General features: G+C 53.0%; 1 protein-coding gene across 2 annotated transcripts; it reads left to right on the forward strand.

Moving 5' to 3' along the window:
- The first annotated feature begins 705 nt into the window (after positions 1 to 705).
- OTX2 (orthodenticle homeobox 2) lies at positions 706 to 8,523 on the forward strand. Of its 2 annotated transcripts, XM_041413366.1 has the most exons (5): positions 706 to 795; positions 990 to 1,080; positions 4,530 to 4,748; positions 5,141 to 5,292; positions 6,574 to 8,523. In XM_041413366.1, the coding sequence occupies exons 3-5, from the start codon at positions 4,652 to 4,654 to the stop codon at positions 7,192 to 7,194; spliced, it is 870 nt and encodes a 289-aa protein (XP_041269300.1). In that variant the 5' UTR covers positions 706 to 795; positions 990 to 1,080; positions 4,530 to 4,651; the 3' UTR covers positions 7,195 to 8,523. The 2 variants fall into 2 exon arrangements, with proteins under 2 accessions (XP_041269300.1, XP_041269292.1); XM_041413358.1 differs by lacking the exons at positions 706 to 795; positions 990 to 1,080 and having other exon boundaries at positions 4,652 to 4,748; positions 5,120 to 5,292.
- Positions 8,524 to 17,901: the final 9,378 nt, after the last annotated feature.

A 17,901-nucleotide genomic window follows, 5' to 3' on the forward strand; every position in this document is an offset into this window, starting at 1 on the left:
CGCTACGTCCCGTTCTACACCCTCGTCCCTATGTGTCTTTACAAATACAATTTAAAATGCATTTATGTCGCCCCGCAGGTGACTCCATTTCCCCTCTCCCGGGGGTGACTTGGCCCCTGGGAGGTGGAATTGGGGTGCGGCCGATCCGTGGGTGCGGCTGGGGGGACCCGGGGCTGGGGGCACCCCGCTCTGTGCTGGGGGGATTCTCCCCTTGGCTCCCGCGGGTTTCCTCTCACCCATCTCCTGCTGCTCAGCCCAGGGCTCCTGGTAGGCTCCGTGTCCCCCCTTCACAGATATTTACTTCTATACATTAATATCTTTTGTTGTTGTTGTTATTGTTATTATTGCAGCCACCCCCCAGCCTTTTGCTGACCCCCCTTCCTCGCCTTCCCCGGGCAATTCGCTAATTCCATCTCTGCTGTCCATCACATTAATTTCTACAATGACTTCATCCGCTCCACTCCATAATGTATATTTTTAAACCGAGCAGGTTCTTTTAATGTATATTCTGGTGTCATTTCGGTGGCTGTTATTTCTCTCTGGATTGTCCCCCCGGTACAGCAGCGGCCTGTTTTTTCCTCCCCCTGTGTGTGTTTTTATTATTTTCCCCCTGGCTTAGATGTGTCAATCACTCTCTCCCTGCCATTGGTTGGAGAGTTTGCGTCAAAAAGTTGCCAGAGAGGCGCTTTCTCAGCAAAGCTCCCCGAGAGAGGTAGAGACCTTCAGCTCCAACGCACCCTGCCACTATTATTAAAAATAAAATCACTTTGACCAGCTCCAGCGCCGGCCAGCTCTGTATGTACCGAGCCCAGACCCCGAGCATCCCCGCATCCCTCTCCTGCACCGTCCCCTCCCCTTTTTCCCCATTTATTCTCCTTTTTCAAACATTTTTTCTCCCCCCCCCCTCCGCCCCCCCCTTTCCCCCCGATGTCGTGGGCATGTGCATGCGGCGAGCTCTCTAACCTCCCGCTTTGTGCTTTCTCTCCCAGCTCAGCCCCAGCTCTGAATTTGGCGAGGATCCGGGAGCAGGTTTCCCCCTTCGCCCCCCAGCCCTGCCCGCGGCTCCGGCGAGGCTCGCAGGTAAGTCCGACCCGCTGGCTCCATCCTTCCTCGGGGGCATCTCTGGGCTGCCAGGAATGCAGGGAGAGGGAAATTAAAATTATAATTATTATTTTTTTTTAAAAAATATGATTATTTTTTAAGTCGCCTGTGTGCGGTTGGGTGGCGAGGAGCAGGCGGCTCCCGCAGGAGCTGCCCGGGAGAGGCCGGGCCGGGTCGGGCACGGCCGCAGCCCCGGCTCGGTGCTCGGCAGGGACCGGGAGCTGCAGGATGAGAGGGCGAAGGGCAAATCCGGCAAACCGGGGGCGCTCCCCGTCGCCCCCCGAGCCTCGTCCCCCGCGGCCGGGCGCGGAGCCGCTCGCTCTCCGCGGGGCTTCACCGCCTTTTCCTCGGCTGCGTGATTTTTCTCTGGCCTATTCCTTTGGCCTGTAGTTGTTTCCTGACCTCAAGGTGGACTTATAAAATTAGGGAAAAAAACCAAACCAAACCAAACCAAAACAAAACAAAAAACCAAAAAACAAACGGGGAGGAATTTCTCCCCTCTTCCCACTCCTACCTGAGAACCCTTTCATCCTCCTCCTCTTCCTCGCGATGCGGACACTCAGCAAAGTAATTTTGCAAAGGTGTTTCTGAGCGCTCACGGCCCGGGAGAACCGGGCTGGAAAGCGCAGGGAGAGAAATCTTCAAGGCATTTAGGGCCGGAGCTTCACGATTTGGTGTGGGCGAACCGGATGGCAGGAATGGCATCCAGGTCGGAGAGGGGCTGGAGCTGGTATCTGCCTCCCTTATTTTATTTTATTTTTTATTTTTTTATGCTTTGGGAAAGCGCTTCCTAAAGACACCGACCGCGAGTAACGCGCCCCGGCCTCTCCTCTGAATTCGCACCGCGCTGACAAAGAGAAAGTCGGGAAAAGTCCTTGTGCACCAGCACAAGTTTCTTTACAACTAAAACCCTCCTTGGCTGCTGAGGTTTATTTCGATTTCGGCTGCTTAGAGAAGTTGAGGCTTATTATTTATTTATTTTGAAAAGGTGCAACTCCAGTTTGAAAAAAAAAAATAAATAAAAAGAAGTGGGGGGGAAAAGCACTTTAAAAATGCGGCCGGGTGCTGCTGGGCGGCAGGGAAGGGTCAGGGGGCCCTGGGCGGAGGTGGCTGCCCGCCGAGCCCCGCTCTGCCGCTCCCGGTCCCGGAGAGGGGCCGCGGCCGCGGAGCAGCGCGGAGCTTCGGAGGGCGAAGCGCTGGGGAGCGCCCGGCAGAGCCGGGGACGGCTCCATCCCCACCGCCTTTGCACCGGGGCAAAATTCGCTTGTTGGGAAATGTCACCCCAAACAGCGTGGGGAAAAAAAAATTTAAAAAAAAAAGGGCTTGATTAAAAAAAAAAATAAATAGAAATTTTTTAAATGTCAGAAATTCGTTGGAGCGCGGCGAGGGCAGGGAAAGCGGCTGTCGCTTGCAAAACAAAAGGAAACAAATTCCCTTTTCTACCTTGGCACCTTTCCCCCTGCCCTCCGCGCTGCTCCGCGGCCCGGCCGGGGGCAGGGGCAGGGGCGCAGGCTGCGCGCCCGGGCGCGGATCGCTGCCCCGCATTAATCACCGGGGCGAGCAGCGGAGCCGGGGCCGGTGGCTCGTAATTAGGGAGCGTGTGCCGCCCGGATTATCTCGTTAGTTTATCAAGAAAACATTTATTATAATTAATTCTCGGACGGGGTAATTATTATTGAGCGAGGGCAGAGCAACTGGTAGCCGGGATCTGTGCGGAGCGGGGGGGCAGCAGGAGGAGGGGGAAAGGTGACAGATTGCGGAGTGGAGCCGTTGCTCCGCGGGCTGCGGGCGGCCCCGGGATGCGCGGCCGCGGCCGAGGGGCTCCGCGGGCGGCCGCGCCGGGCTGGCGCCTCGGTGGGATGCCGCCGAATTTAACCCAACGGAGCTTTAGGGTTGTTTTTTTGGGGAGGAGGTGTCTGCGCTTTTTTTTTTTTTTTTTTTTTTTTTTTGGTTGTGTTTTTTTTTTTTTTTAATCTTTTTTTTCTAATTTTTTTTTTTTTTAAATTTTTGTTGGCTCGTTTTGAAGCGGGCAGCAAGCCCCGCTTTGCCCTCCCGCGCGTCTTGCGCGGAGAACAGAGCGGCGGCCGCGGAGCGGGGCTCCCCCCTCGGTAGAACCGTCCCCGTTCGGCATCATCCCCAGGGGATGATGCTAAATTCGGGACCCGACCCCGCGCACCCCGCCCTGGATGCGCGCTCCCTCCGCCGCTCAGCGCGGTTGTGCGCGCAAATCCCTTCCCGAGGGGAGAAGGGGAAGCTCCGCGCCGCGGAGAACCCGCACCGACCGGGGCGCACCGGGGCAGGAGCCCCCCGGCAGCGCTTGGCCCTCCCGGGGATTCGGCTGGGCTGAAACGCGGAGTTTTGGGCTGTTTCGGGAAAAAAAAAAAAGTTCTGCTGGAGTTCGTTTTCCAGACGGCCGCTGGCAATGGAAGGAAGGGCGAGTTTTGCTCAAAAAAGATTTTTTTTAAAAAATATTTTCTGTGGGAAGAAACAGCCTAAACCTTTTTAGGAGTCCCGTTTTGACCCGTGGCCGTACTTTTTTTTTTTTCTTTCTTTCTTTTTTTTCTTTTTTTTTTTTGGCGGAGCGCGTGTTCGGGTCCCCCCTCGTTCCCCGGTGCGGGGCAGCGAGAGGGGACCGGGGCAGCCCGAGCGGTGACCGGGGGAGCCGCCCGCCCGCCGGGGCTGTCCCGGGGCCGCTCACCACCCGGCTGTTTGTTTAGCTTCAGCTCCGTCATCAAGAGTTTCTTGAAAGCCTAATAAATCTGTTACTTGCCTCCAAATCTAATTACCCGGAGTACTAATTAGGTGCAAATGGCCGGTGGAAATTACTGCAGACGTGGACTGATGGCGGGAGAGCAGAAAAGTTTGGCTCTTCCCGAGCGGGCATTTGAGCTCTGAAATGCAGCAACGTCGGGGGGAAGGGGGAAAAGGGGGAGAAAGGGGGAAGGTCTGAATGTTGCCCAAACCTGGGATAATTAAAGTCCTTGCAAGAGACTAGTGGAGAGATAGGTTTCTTGAATTGTTTCTTTGTTTCTCACCCTTGGGCTTTGTTATCTGCATTATTTATTTAGCCGAGGGGTTCTTTGTGCCTGCCAATGGCCCCAATCAAGTTTTGCTTGAGACAATTAGCCGGTGCCCGGCCGGGAATCCTATGCAAATGCCCCCGGCCGCCGTACAATGCGGGCAGTTGAAGGCATGGGGGGGTTTTGTTCGGGTAGTAATTACTGGCTGGGATGTGCCCCCCCCTTCCCTCCCCTCCTCACCCTTTTTGGGGAGAGATGCGTTCATCTAGTCAGTGTCTCCCAGCTCCCAAATCCGGTTGGGGTCCGAGCGGGAGGATTGACGTGGGGGTGGGGGGTGGCGGGGGGGCAGCGATCTGGCCCGACTCCCCCTTCATCCCTGCATTGCTCCCTCCTCTTCCTCCTGCGCAGGCACCTGGCGGCCCCCCCACGCCCGACGGCTCCCGCAGGCACCGCCCGGGGCAGGCAGGGCGCTCGGCCGGCTCCCCCTCGCCCGGATTTCGGCCAACTCTCCTCCCCGCCACAACTTTAGCATGATGTCTTATCTTAAGCAACCACCTTATGCAGTCAATGGCCTGAGTCTCACAACCTCGGGCATGGATTTGTTGCATCCGTCCGTCGGTTATCCCGGTAAGCCACGTTTTTCTTCCCGCTTCCCTACCCGGCTTTTTTTGCTCCATGCAGGGGAAGCCGCTGGGATTTTGGAGGCACAACATGCCCAGGGATCACGCTGGCTTGGGTGGGTGAGGGTGTAGGGTACCTCTGTCTCCCTTTTTCCTCACGGCCAACTTTTTATCGGTGAAAGAAGCTGCAGACAGGGCTGGGGATGGGGCCGAGATGCTCCGAGCGCACTCAGGGGAGATGCGGAGTCGGGATTGTCGCGCTGTGGCGGCTGATCTGGGGGTGAGGAACACCCGGGAGAGGGGATTGAATGTGGGTGACCCCTGGGGAAGGGGCTGGAGGGGACCCGGGGGTCTAAGGGGCCGCTGACTGACAGCCAGGGCCTCTGGCTCCGTTCGCAGCCACCCCGCGAAAGCAGCGGCGGGAGCGCACGACCTTCACCCGGGCGCAGCTGGACGTGCTGGAGGCTCTTTTCGCCAAGACCCGCTACCCCGACATCTTCATGCGGGAGGAGGTGGCCCTGAAAATCAACCTGCCCGAGTCCAGAGTGCAGGTAGGATGCGGAGAGCCCCGCCTGCCCTGCCCCTCCGTACCGCGCCGGGGGCTTGGACTGGGCTGTGCCCGGCAGGGAGGGACCCGAGGGGTCGGGTTTAGGGGATGGATTCGGTCCTGAAGCCAAATCAAGCCCTTGTGGGGTGAAGGAGGCTCAGAGACGGGTGGGGGTTCAGCGAGGGGATGTGGTGGCATTTTGTATCCCCAGGGCTGGAGTGTGGCACCCCTTCCTCCCTCTGCACTGAGGGGGTGTTGTGCAGATCCTGGATCCCAGCTCTTGGACCTTCCACAGCCAGCCCCAGCACCCCCAAATCCTGCGGACATTTGGGGGCCCTGGAGAAGAAGCCACAAAGATCCCCCCTTACCCAGGGACCAGCACATCCCCGGAGCTGGGCCAGACTGGGATCCCAGCTCACACCAGTACGGACTGGGGGCCTCCTGCCCCTCTTAGGGGACTTTGATCAGAGAGAGGGGCTGCCTTGGTGGAGGGAACTCCTCTCCTGGGTCTGGGCTGTGTCTGCTCCGCAGGGACCCCATCCAGGCAGCATTTTGGAGGTGCTGCTGGCAGGGCAGGAGGGTCCTGCCCCCTCTGGGACCTGGAACACCCCAGCAGCAAGTGCAGGGCATCTCCAAAGCCATCCCTCCCACTTGCCTTCTGACGAGGCTTCCCGAGGCTGTCTGGTGCCGTGTTCCCGTGGAGCTGGGATCAGGATACCCCCATGCCAAACCCCATCCTCCTCCCCAAAAATCCTTCCCAGAGCCAGCCAGCCCCCTTGGGCCCTGCTAAGAGAAGGGGAGATGGGCTGAAGGGCCAACTGTGGCCGAGGGGGTGAGAGCAGAGAGCCTGTCTGGAGGGTAAATGAGATGTCTTTACCCCCCTCCCCATCCTGAACCTCTGCTTCCCTAATTGTTCCCTCCTTTTCTGATGTTCTGTTGCTTCTAATTAAGGGCTGGACTTCAATAGGCCTTACACAGTGATTCCTGGGGGTCCCTGGCTGGCAAACAGCAAAGAGGGAATGCTTCCCCTTCTCCCCAAAAGTGACCTTATTAAGGAGTTTGATTTGTGATTTCCACTTGTTATTGCTGCTAATGATCTCAGGGAGGGGGAGCCCCGGAGCTTTTCTTTGCGGCAGCCTGCAAACCCTCTGCTCTTGGGGGACAGCTTTGGGTCTCCCTCCCTGGCGAGGTCTCCCTGCCACCATCTCCTCCCCACCTCGGGTTTGCCCCTGCATCCCTAACTCCAGGCTTTTTCTCTCTCCCTCCCTCGTGTCTCTGCCTCAAGGTGTGGTTTAAGAACCGCCGAGCCAAGTGCCGGCAGCAGCAGCAGCAGCAGCAGAACGGGGGCCAGAACAAGGTACGGCCGGCTAAAAAGAAGAATTCTCCAGCCCGGGAAGTGAGTTCGGAGAGCGGGACCAGCGGGCAGTTCACTCCCCCCTCCAGCACCTCGGTCCCCACCATTTCCAGCAGCAGTGCCCCCGTGTCCATCTGGAGCCCAGCGTCCATCTCCCCGCTCTCAGACCCCCTGTCCACCTCTTCCTCCTGCATGCAGAGATCCTATCCCATGACCTACACCCAGGCATCAGGCTACAGCCAAGGATACGCTGGATCGACCTCCTATTTCGGAGGGATGGACTGTGGATCTTACTTGACCCCTATGCACCACCAGCTCCCCGGGCCGGGGGCCACCCTGAGTCCCATGGGTGCCAACGCGGTCACCAGCCACCTCAACCAGTCTCCAGCCTCCCTCTCCACCCAGGGCTATGGAGCCTCCAGTTTGGGCTTTAACTCCACCACCGATTGCTTGGATTATAAAGACCAAACCGCCTCCTGGAAGTTAAACTTCAATGCTGACTGCTTGGATTATAAGGACCAGACGTCGTCATGGAAGTTCCAGGTTTTGTGAAGAACCTTGGTGGTACCGAGAGAAATCGCGACGAGAACGAACAGGCTGGGCTGAGTGCTCCAGTTTTAGTCAGGTCTTGGTTAAATTAAAGAGAGAAATAACTCCATGGACAAACAAATGAACAAAAAAAAAAAAAAAACTGACAGCAACAAGAGGGGGACAGTGTTGGTGTGATCCCGTTCAGACTCATCTCCTGCTCAGACGCTCTGGAAAAGGAATAATAAAGAGGAAAAACGGAGGAGGAAGGCCTTAAACGGACAGATCATCTAGTGAGCAGAAACCAGACAGACCCATCTGTGTTCTTTCTAGTTTTAGCCAATTGTTGGGTTTCTTTGTTTGGAAGAGGTGGGAGATCTTCCCACCTGTGGGCCAGTTTTAAAAAAAAAAAAAAAAAAAAAAAAAAAGAGTCTAGGTTTTTATTTCTTTTTTTGTGTGTGCGTGGAAAGATGATCCTTCACCCAGAGGTTTCCAATGTGTTAGCCAACCCTCGGTTAAAATATTCAGAATGGACAACATCTCTCTTTCTCTCCCTCTTTTTGTCCCTCCCTCTTTCTTTCTCTCTCGAGCTCATCCAACTGTTTCATGCCCAACTTGCTGAAGTTGGCACCCGGAGAACTTGGTTCAGGGCTGTGTGGGTTGTGTGACTGATTGTCCTAGCTGCACTACTTTATTTAAAGATTAAGAAAAAAAAAAAAGATAATGTTCATAAGGAGTCAATATGTAGTTTTTAAGAGACAATCAGTGTGTGTCTTATATAAATGGTACATCTGTGGTTTTTAATCTGTGCTAGACTTCAAAACTGTGATCTCCTGTATTGTATGCAACTATGAACTCTGCACCAGCGGGAGTTCTGCTGTGATTTAAATAGGTTATAATTATAAGTGAAATTCAGAGCAACTGAGTTACCTATTATCATCTTTTAAAAAAAATAATTAAAAATATATATTTAAAAAATAATAAAAATGAAAAAAAAAAAAAAGAAAAACGCAAAAAACACGATCGCCTTTCACCCGAGGTGAACTGCACTGAAACTTTTTACAACAAACTGTCTCTGAATGAAAGAGGAAAGACCGAAAATACCCCACCTGAGGACATTTAACTCCTCTGGAGCTCACTTACTGCTGGCCATGCCGGCAGTAACCGTCAAATCCGACAGGACTTTGGGCAGTTGCTCTGACCTGGATGAATTCAAACCAAGAAATTCATTGTCGTTTATGCTTGCAGATGTTAACTGAAAAAAAAAAGAAAAAAAAAAAGATATATATGCATAAACCTTTTTTTCCTGGATTTGGCAGATATGTATAATTATATTAAAATGGTTCTAGCACACTTGATGGTTGTCTTCCATTTTAATCACAGCCGGCGAGTGATGGAGAAGGGGCACGCATGGGAGACCAGGAGGGTCTGGCTGCTTCTGCAGGGTTGAGACAAAAGGGGTTCTGCTGGCAGCTCCCCGAGGTGGAGGAAGCAAAAAATCAAGGAGGGGCGTTATTTTATTTTTGAAATCTTTCATCAAAAAACTTTCATTACGAGCAGAGCTTGGCTGACGTGACCTTTCCCACCCCAGCTTCGCCAGATCTCTTGGTGGGGAGGGAGGGATGCGGTCGCTCTGTGGCTTCCCAGGGGATGGAGTCCCCAGGTGTGTATTTGGGGAGAACTTTCCTGGCAGGAGAAGGGAGAACCTGGATCAGGCAGGATGCTCTGGGCAGAGGTGCTGGGGAAGGAGAGGGACAGGTGTTGGAGCTGCAGTCTCACGGGTTGAAGCCCCAGGATGCAGGCCCAGGCCTTTCCCACGCATCCCTGTTCTTGGTGCCTCTTTTTCTGTCCCTGTCCCTCTTTCTCCCTCTCTCCTTCCAGCGTGCAGCACTGGGGCTGCTGGAGCCCTGCACGCGGGCTGGATTTAGCACAGCAAAATAATGGATCTCTGGGAAGGGAGAGACCTGGGAAAAATGCCCAGCACAATCCCATTGTCCCCCCCTTGTCCCCCAGGTTTGTCACCAGCACCCCGTGAGCCCCCAGGGCCAGCAGCACCACGCCTTGGTCCCCAGGACTGCGGAGCACGAGCGATGACGCAGCCACGGTGCCTCTCCAGCCATGCCTGGGCTCTGCATCCCCATCCCAAACCACCCTTCCACCGGCAAACTGCTCCTCCCTGCAGTGCCATGTGTGTCCCCAGGGCAGGGAGCAGCCTCTAAAATAAGCCACTAAAATAAAAAAATAAGCCACTCTGAAATAAACCACTCTGGAGGACAGAGAGCTTTTGTGCTGCCTCGCGTTAGCGTGTGTCGGTGGGTGATTTTCTCATTTATTTTTGTGGAATGGGAGGATCCGTGCAAGGGAGGTTTGGGAAGCTCCAGCCATGTCCCTGCCGCTGGCATCTCCCAAGCAGCAGCGTGGAAACTTTCATTTCTCTGCTGATTTGCTTTAAAGCAACAAAGTTTTCTTCTCCCCCCTGCACCCACCAAAAAAATCTATTCGAGCAAAATACGCTCAAGAAAACCAAGTCCTTACTCAACTGGGGCACAGCATCCCACCTGCCTGCAAAAGCTCTTTGTTTCTTGAGCTTTTGATTATTAATTTTTTTAAAGCCTCTTTAAAACCTCTTTTTGCATTTTGCTTTCCCCATCTTATCTTTTACTTTTCTTTCCTGAGTATTTCCCTGTCTGTCAGGGATGAGCTCCTCCAGCTAGTGCTTGTTTTTATCAGAAAAAGCTAATTCATGGCAGGAGTTTCTCTGGATTTTCCCTGGCTTTTTGTACTTTCCATGTTTTCTCTCCCTGTTCGTTTCTGAGTTTAATTTAAATGGGCACATGCGTGGGCAAAGGGCAAAATCCCAAGGTGAGCTGGCAAACACAAAATATTCTGTAAAGAGTGTTTTAACTCCTTTTTCATTTTTAATGTTTTACATCTGCTGGTAGAATTCATTTCCTCTGAACTCAGGCTGCAGTAGGCAATCCTGGATCCAATAAAATCTGGGGAAAAGCTGGGGAGACCACGTCGGTTTAGTGTTGGAAAGCTGGACTTAGGGGCAAAGAGCTGATTAGGAGAGTGTTTGATTTGAGGTGTCCTGCCCAGCCCCCCAAAATACACATACAAACACATCCTCTGCCTGCTCTGCAATGTGATATTTCCCACCAGAGGTGAGGGGAAAAAATCCCTAAAACTGGAAAAGCAGAAAAACAGGAGGGAAATCCTGAGTGTAACCACCCCAGAATGCCTGGAATGCCGGTTCCAGCACCTCTGCCTGCCCCCTGCCCATCCTGGTCCCAGCCCCTCCTGCTCCTGCTCTGTCTCCTTGTTTGATTCCCTCTCCATTTGCCTGCCCACACCCTGCCCAATATTCCTGTCCACTCCCCACCAGCAGCAGTTCACACTTCCCAGTGCTGCCCAGCATCCAGAGCATCCCTGCTCTCACCCCAGCCCAAGCCAGCCCAGGGGGCCCCAGAACCGGGACAACTTTTGGGGTGCTGCATTTGCAGGAGGACCCCGGGCTGGGGAGCACTGCCAGTTTCCAAGGAGACGGGGGAGATTTGCTGACAAAAGCCGGATTTAGGGACAGGCAGTGGAGCTTCACCACCTGGTGCTGGGTGGAGTGGCACAGGAACACCCCAAACTCCCACTGCCACCCCCGGCACCGCCTTTTTCCTGGGATTTGGGGGGTGGTGGGGGTAGGGCTGGTGGGCTGGGGATGGCTTTGGGAAGGTTAGGAAGGGAGGATTGGGATGAAGGGCTGTGCTGGGGTGAAGGGATGGGATTCCCGAGGGTCAGGGCGTGGTGTGAGGGCTGGGCTGGGCTGGGCGTGGGGAGGTGTCAGGGATGGGAGGTGAGGGAGGGGAAGGAAAGGGAAGGGAAGGAAAAGAAGGGAAGTAAGGAAATAGGGAGGGAGAGAAGGAGGGGAGGAAAAGGAGAGAGGGAAAGGAGGAGGGAGGGAGGGAGGGGAGAAAAGGATGGAGGAAGGGAAGGGAAGGGAAGGGAAGGGAAGGGAAGGGAAGGGAAGGGAAGGGAAGGGAAGGGAAGGGGAAATGCCATTTCCAGCTGCTGGGGCTGCCTGGTCCCTCCCTGCTGCTGTTACTGCTGCTGCACCTCAGTGCTGGGGCAGAGCAGAGGGAGGTGATTGATGGTGGGGAGGGGGGGAGAAGAGGTGGTGAAGAGATAGATAAATATATAAATCCCACACAAACTGTTAAAATCTGCTCCGAGAGTCAGTTTTGACTTTTAGGCTCATGAACCATTAATAAAAATCTCCTTATACTCAGATGGCTCTCAAATGCTGTGATAGCGGATTACAAACTCCTAATGGAGATATTGTATGATCAAATATTCTCTAAGCACCAAGGTCTAACGTCCTGGGGGTGGCCAGGCCACCTGATTATCAGCTTATCAGCAAATGCCTCTTAGTGAGGGATGTGTTGAAAAGAAAGTGCCTTCCTCCAGGTGCTCCCTTCCCCATTCTTCCTTCAGACAGGTTTGGGAATGGCATCCCATGGGCTGGGCATGCCCTGTGGCAATGATGTCCCCACTCTGTCAAGGGGCTTGTCCCTGGTTTCTGGGTTTTCCTGTGGGAGATGCAGAGCTGGAGGTACCAGAGGGGTTTCAGGCTCGCAGTGCACAGAGCAAACACTTTTCTTGGTCTCAACACTGGTGACACTCAGCCCTTGCCAGGACCAAACCACTGAATGTGATGTATAATTACCTGGTAATTAAATTTGGAGATCTGAGGCAGAATCATTAAAGAGAGAGAGAGGAGAGGAGGTTCCTCTACAAGACCAGAAACCAGAGCTCCCCAGAGAGCCAGTTCCTGGGAAAACTGGATTGTAGATCTGCTGTTTTCTGTTTCCAAGGAAGAGTTGGTTCTCTATGTGCTTCTGTGTGCTCACAGGACCCTGGTATTTATCCTGTGTGGATGCTGGTAATGAGACCTGCTGATGAAAATGCATCATCTGAGCCAGTCTGGGAGCCCAGTGCACTGGGAGGGTCTGGGATCAGGCTGGACAGGGAGGGGAGGCATGAGGGAGCAAGCAGGGCAGCTTTAAAATAGATTTTAAAAGTCCCTTCTGGACTGTAACCTTCCCAAGAGGGACCATCATCACTAACACCAGCTCACAGCCTGCTGGGGCACGAATGAACTTCCACTTGGCTGAAGGAAACTCTTCAAGACCTTCAAGACTTGAAGACCTGGAGCATTTTTGGCTTTCCTAAAGGAGGTTGTGAGGTCAGGGTGTCAGTGCCAAGCAGAAGAACTTTCCTGCTGGCCTGCTGTGATTCACTTGTGACTTTTTGGTGAGGCTTGGCACGTGCCTTGGCTTTCCAAGCACCACCCTTGGGATGCAGGGACGGTGCCCACGCTGGGCTGCCTTTCTCAACCTTCTCCTGCCAGAGGAGAGAGCAAAGCTGGGTCCTCCTGCATCCTCACTCCCTTCACAAGAGACAAATCACTTCTGCTTTCAGGCAGATTCAAGCAGAGGTGATTTATCTCCTGATGCTGCTGTGAAAAGCAAAATGTCCCTCGGTCCCTTCAACAATCACTTCTGCTTTCAGCCAGATTCAAGCAGAGGTGAAGCTGATTTATCTCCTGATGCTGCTGTGAAAAGCAAAATGTCCCTCGGTCCCTTCAAGTTGGTCCTCCATGCCACAGCTGTGGAAGGACAGGTAGCTGTGCCCTCTGTCTCACTCATTTTTGGAGACCTCATAGGCCACTCTGGATCCTCTGTAGGATGTGGGGCTGTAGGTTTTATCCCTTGGGATAATCAGGCTCCTCTCCATTAGGAAAATATGCAGAGCCACCCTGCAGGGAGTGGCTGGGGAGTTACTGCAGGCTGAGGGTGTTTGCCCAGGGACTGAAAACAAGGAATGTGGTGAGGTATGAGGGGTTTTTTTTGGGGGTTGTGAAGGCATTTATTGAGTCATGAGGGTGTTCACTGGGTTGTGAGGGTGTTGGGTCATGAAGGTGTTCATTGGGTTGCGAAGGTGTTCATTGGGTTGTGAGGGGGTTCATGGTGTTGTGAGGGTATTGATGGTGTTGTGAGTGTTTTTGTTGAGTTGTGAGGGTATTTATGGTGTTGTGAGCATTTTTGTTGGGTTGTGAAGATGCTCATTGAGTCATGAGGGTGTTCATGGGGTTGTGAGGGTGTTCATTGGGTTGTGAGGGTGTTCATTGCATTGTGAGGGTGTTCATGGGGTTGTGAGGGTGTTCATGGGATTGTGAGGGTGTTCATTGGGTTGTGAGGGTGTTCACTGGGTTGTGAGGGTGTTCATGGTGTCGTGAGGGTTTTTGTTGAGTTGTAGGGGGTTCCTTCATTGTTGTGCAGAGGAGGCAGGAGCCCTGAGCCCCTGACAGCTGTGAGGTTGCAGGATGTGGGGTGGTGGAATGCTGAGAAGGGTGATGGAGCCTGCTGGGAACCCAAACAGCATCAGCCCTGGATCAGTGGGGAATAAGGGCTGGGCTGTTGCCCCTGAAACTCTGGAATCCACCCCAAATCATCTGGGAGAGGGGACCTCTACTGAAATGCTGTTGCCCAGTCTCAGGACCTGGCTTTGGAACTGAAAGGGCAGGATTAGGAAGGGTTCAAGAAGAGCCAGGAAAACAACTCCAGGAGGCACAAACCTGCTTGAGGGTGTTCTGTCCATGTATGAGTTATCCAAGGGAAGGTTGAAATGGTGTAAGTATATTTAGTGAGGGCAGGATATTACCTGGAAGACAAAAGCATGTCCTTGCCCATTTTGTAGGAGTGTCCAGATTGACAAATTAAAATAAGAATAATTCAAACTGGCCTTCTGAGAAAAATAAAAATTAGAAGCTGTAACAAATTCCCTTAGGGGAGGGAAGCTCTGCATTTTTAAGTGTAACAGTCACCGTTGTGCCTTTCTAAAAGCCACGCAGGAAGAACTTGCCCTTGTCCATAATTACTTAAAATACAACATGTCACATCATTTATAGTAACCATGCAGGTTACTCTGCTGTTTCAGGGCTTTGTGCAGGACTTTTCAGAGGATGGAGTGCTCACCAGATGGTTCCTGGGGAAATTTACATCTGGATCATGTCTGGCCATGGAAAATCAAATGGAGCTGGTGTAGGAGAGGGCTGAGAGCTGGGCACCAGGGATCAGGGCACCAGGGCTGCAGGTGTCCTGTGCTGCTGGGATCTGTGTTTTGGGAGGACCTCCAGGCTAATGCCTCATCCAGGAAAAATATTGGCAAGGCAAGGTCACCCAGCATGGGGAAATATCTTGCAAGGATTTCCTGGAGCACTGTGGCTCAGCTCTGTGCTGCACCTCTGCTCTTTTTGGTTTCCTTTGGCCGCTCTCCCTCTCTCTGCCCCTCCTTCCCCGTCTCCCTCTGCCCCGCTGCCAGAGGGACTGAGGACACAGTGCCAACCTCTCCAGGTGTGCAAACTCTCTGCCTCCTTTGGCAGGTCCTGCCAGGGGCAGCCCACGCTGCTGAAGGCTGCCAAAGCTCCTTCCTGACTCGTGGTCTCCCATACCAATGGCAGAGAGGTGACTGCAGAAAGGGTCACAGCAGGGACAGCTGAGTCTCTTTCCCTGTGCTTTGGGGCGTGCCTCCAATATTTTCCAGGATACCAGGGCCTGAATGGATCATCCAAGTCTGCTGCAAGACTGTGATGTTGGAAGGGATGGTGGTGGATTGATTAAAAATGAGTAACAGTGCTGGGGCTGTTTGGAATTTGTTGGGAATGACTGTGCAGATGCAGAGGCCACCCTGTGGCATTACACTGGTCCGTATAAAACCACATTAAAACAGCCCCTAGATGTCTAACACCCCAGGGAAAATCCCAGACTCTGCCATTTCCTTTTTTATTTTGATGGCACTGCTGACCAGTGAGGGCCTGTTGAGGCTCCAGTCACCACCCACCATCAGGTCAGGCTGCAAGATTAAACCCAGAAACAGCACTGAGCAGCACCCTGGCATTCCAAGGGACATTCAGGTCCCTCTCTGGACCCACTCCTCACAGCCCTGTCCTCTGGTGTGCACACGATTCAGGAGGGTCCCCATGGCTCAGGAGGTGCCTCTGTGGCTTTTATGCTTCTGTCTGCAGAGCCATAATTGCCTCAACCTTTGCACAGACACTGCAGCAAACAGTTGTTATTACTTGGCCACAGCCTTTAATATTTGCTGCGAGAAGGTGTCTGGTCCTTTGTCAGGTTTCTGCGAGGCTGAGATTTCCTAAACCCGGGAGCTGAGGGTGTCCTTGGCTGTGCTGGGATGGGGACAAGCAGAGAGCTTGGTGGTCCTGTGCCAGACAGAGCCCCTCGAGGGGGGCAAACCACAGAATCCTGGAGTGGTTTGGGGCTGGAAGGGACCTTAAAGATCCCCCAGCCCCCCTGCCATGGGCAGGGGACCAGCTGTGTCTGGCACTTGGGCACAGGGGATTCGAGGTGTCACAAGAAGGGCTGAGCTGCATGGGGAGAGGGGTGTGAGACAGAAATCAGCTGTGTGACACCCCCGGCAGCTCCGAAGGTCTCCTGGTGGCCACAGAACCCTGGGATGCTCCTGGGCACATCCTGGGCACATGGGACTGTCCCCCCCAGAATTGACAGCCAGGCTCCTCAATAGGCAGCGATATTACACGGAGTCAAATTACTCGCGGCCACCGGGCGTGATGTGCTCAGCTTTTATTTGCCTTCAGATCACGGAAATCCACAACGGGGTTAATTCTGGATCCAGCCATGCCAGCCTGTTCTGGGAGCTTTAAAATTAAAGCAGTCACAAGGCTGCCCTTCGCTTTCCAGCGACTTACGCAAGAAACCAAACACACGAGAACAAAAGGACACATGGAAAGCTGAGGGTTCCGGCTGGAATTCCGACTTTTTTTTTTTTCCTTTTTTTTTTTTTTTTTTTTTTCCGTTTGCACTCGGAGTAACACGACGGAGTCAACTTTCCTGTGTCAGGAGAGAGGGGAGGGAGGAGAGGGGTGTCCTGATTAGATCTAATTTCCTACCTGTTTACTGTAGGCATTTGCATAATGATCACCCTGCAAAGAGTGGTTAGCATATGCTAACACCGATTCTTGCACCCATTAAAACACAAACCCCAGGCAGGCTGCTGCTGCTGTTTACAGCACATCTCTTCCTCCTGATTGCATCCCAGGGGATGTGGCCAGTGGTGCCCCCACTACCTGAGGAGGCTGGAAGCCTCTTCCAGATGTCATCAGGACAGGATGCAGAGAGATAAATGCAAACTGGTTTATTTTCACCCATAAAGAAAAACCAGAGCGCTGTAAAAGATGTCTAAAGGTCTTTCAGGAGTTGTGTTTGATGATCCTTGTGGGTCCCTCCAGCTCAGGATGTTCTGTGGTTCTGTGATCCATTTTCCATGTTAATTCCTTGCTCAGAGTTGGAAGAAAGTGATTCTCCAATGTCCCATATCTCCACCCCTTGCTTGGCAAGAGCAGCTGATAGATTTTGAGTTAAGGACAGTGCTTCAGTTATTCGAGGCCAGCAGGATACATCTTTCACCAGAACTTTCACCAAAACAAATCTTGGTGCAGAGTGTGATGATTTACAGATCCTCACCCTGACCTGGCGGGATGTTGAGCTTATTTGTAAATCATTTGCTTTCGGTGAGGACAGGCACAAGTGTGCCATTGTTTTGGAAGAGTTTCTTCTCAGCTGAGTGACACAAAAAAAAAAAAAAAAGGAGAGGGATGCAAGGCAGACAGGACTGTGCCATTGCCAAAGGGTGGCAGAGGATTGCAAGCTTTGAGGAGCCAAGCAGGGAGGTGTCAGCAAACAAACTCAAGCTGCTTCACCTTTCAGCAGAGCTGTTCATTGCTCTGCTTTGACAAAGAGGGTCCTGACGTCCTTCCCACCTCCCCTTTCTCAGTGTCTCCTAGATGTGTTTTCACAGGTTGGCAGCCGCCTGCAGCAGCCACAGAGGCTCCTCATGCTACAGAGTTGTGTCTCTCCCACATGCACATCTTTTTAGTGGAAGCATTTTAGTAGCCTGAGTGACTCTGATGGAATTGAGACCAAATGTATGCGTAGCTGGGCCAGTGTATCTCTGAGGGAACAGAAATATCCAGGGAATAGGCAATCACCTCTCCCCTGGGATGGGACAGCCCACCCCATCGCAGTGGCTCTCTGCCCTGGGCAGATTTGCTCTTGACAAATTCACACTGGCTGCCTCTTGTCAGGAAGCATTCTGCATAAACTGGGTAGTCAAAGAATGAAAAAGTTAAAACAATTCAAATTTGAAGAGACCTTTGTGGGTCTCCTGTCCTGTGCAAAGCAGAGCAAACTTCAAGGTTAAAACACATTGCTTTGGTCAAATTTTGAATATCTCAGAGGATGGAGATTCCTCTCAGGTTCTCTGCCCCCTGTCTGGGGACTTTGCTCACACAGAGGAGAGTTTTTACTGTCTGGTGCCTGTGATGGAGAGAGAGCCTGAGGGATCTCTGTCCCCTCCTGCACAAGCCCACAACTGCAGTGAGCGAGGGATCATTTCTCCCAGCTCCCTCAAACACTGCTCTCTCCTGCTTTGTGCCAACCACAGAAATACTCCTTGGAATCACAGAATCCTCAGATGGTTTGTGTTGGAAGGGGCCTTAAAGCTCATGTGGTTCCAACCCCCAGAAATGTGGAACCACACGATCTTTAGGGCCCCTTCCAGCTCCAGCTGATCCCTGGCTGGGCATGGGAGTTACGGGCTCATGGCAGAGCCAGATGTGTGCACAGGGAGGACCAGGTGGCC

The sequence above is a fragment of the Onychostruthus taczanowskii genome, unplaced genomic scaffold (assembly GCF_017590055.1).
Source record: "Onychostruthus taczanowskii isolate IOZ18803 unplaced genomic scaffold, ASM1759005v1 scaffold103, whole genome shotgun sequence".
NCBI lineage: Eukaryota > Metazoa > Chordata > Aves > Passeriformes > Passeridae > Onychostruthus > Onychostruthus taczanowskii.

Excerpts from the sequence above, each read along its gene's own strand:
- OTX2 (XM_041413358.1), top strand. The coding sequence starts at position 4,652 with ATGATGTCTTATCTTAAGCAACCACCTTATGCAGTCAATGGCCTGAGT. Across the intron at positions 4,749-5,119 it reads TCCGTCCGTCGGTTATCCCG|GGCCTCTGGCTCCGTTCGCA; the intron begins GTAAGCCACGTT and ends ACTGACAGCCAG. Across the intron at positions 5,293-6,573 it reads TGCCCGAGTCCAGAGTGCAG|GTGTGGTTTAAGAACCGCCG; the intron begins GTAGGATGCGGA and ends CTCTGCCTCAAG.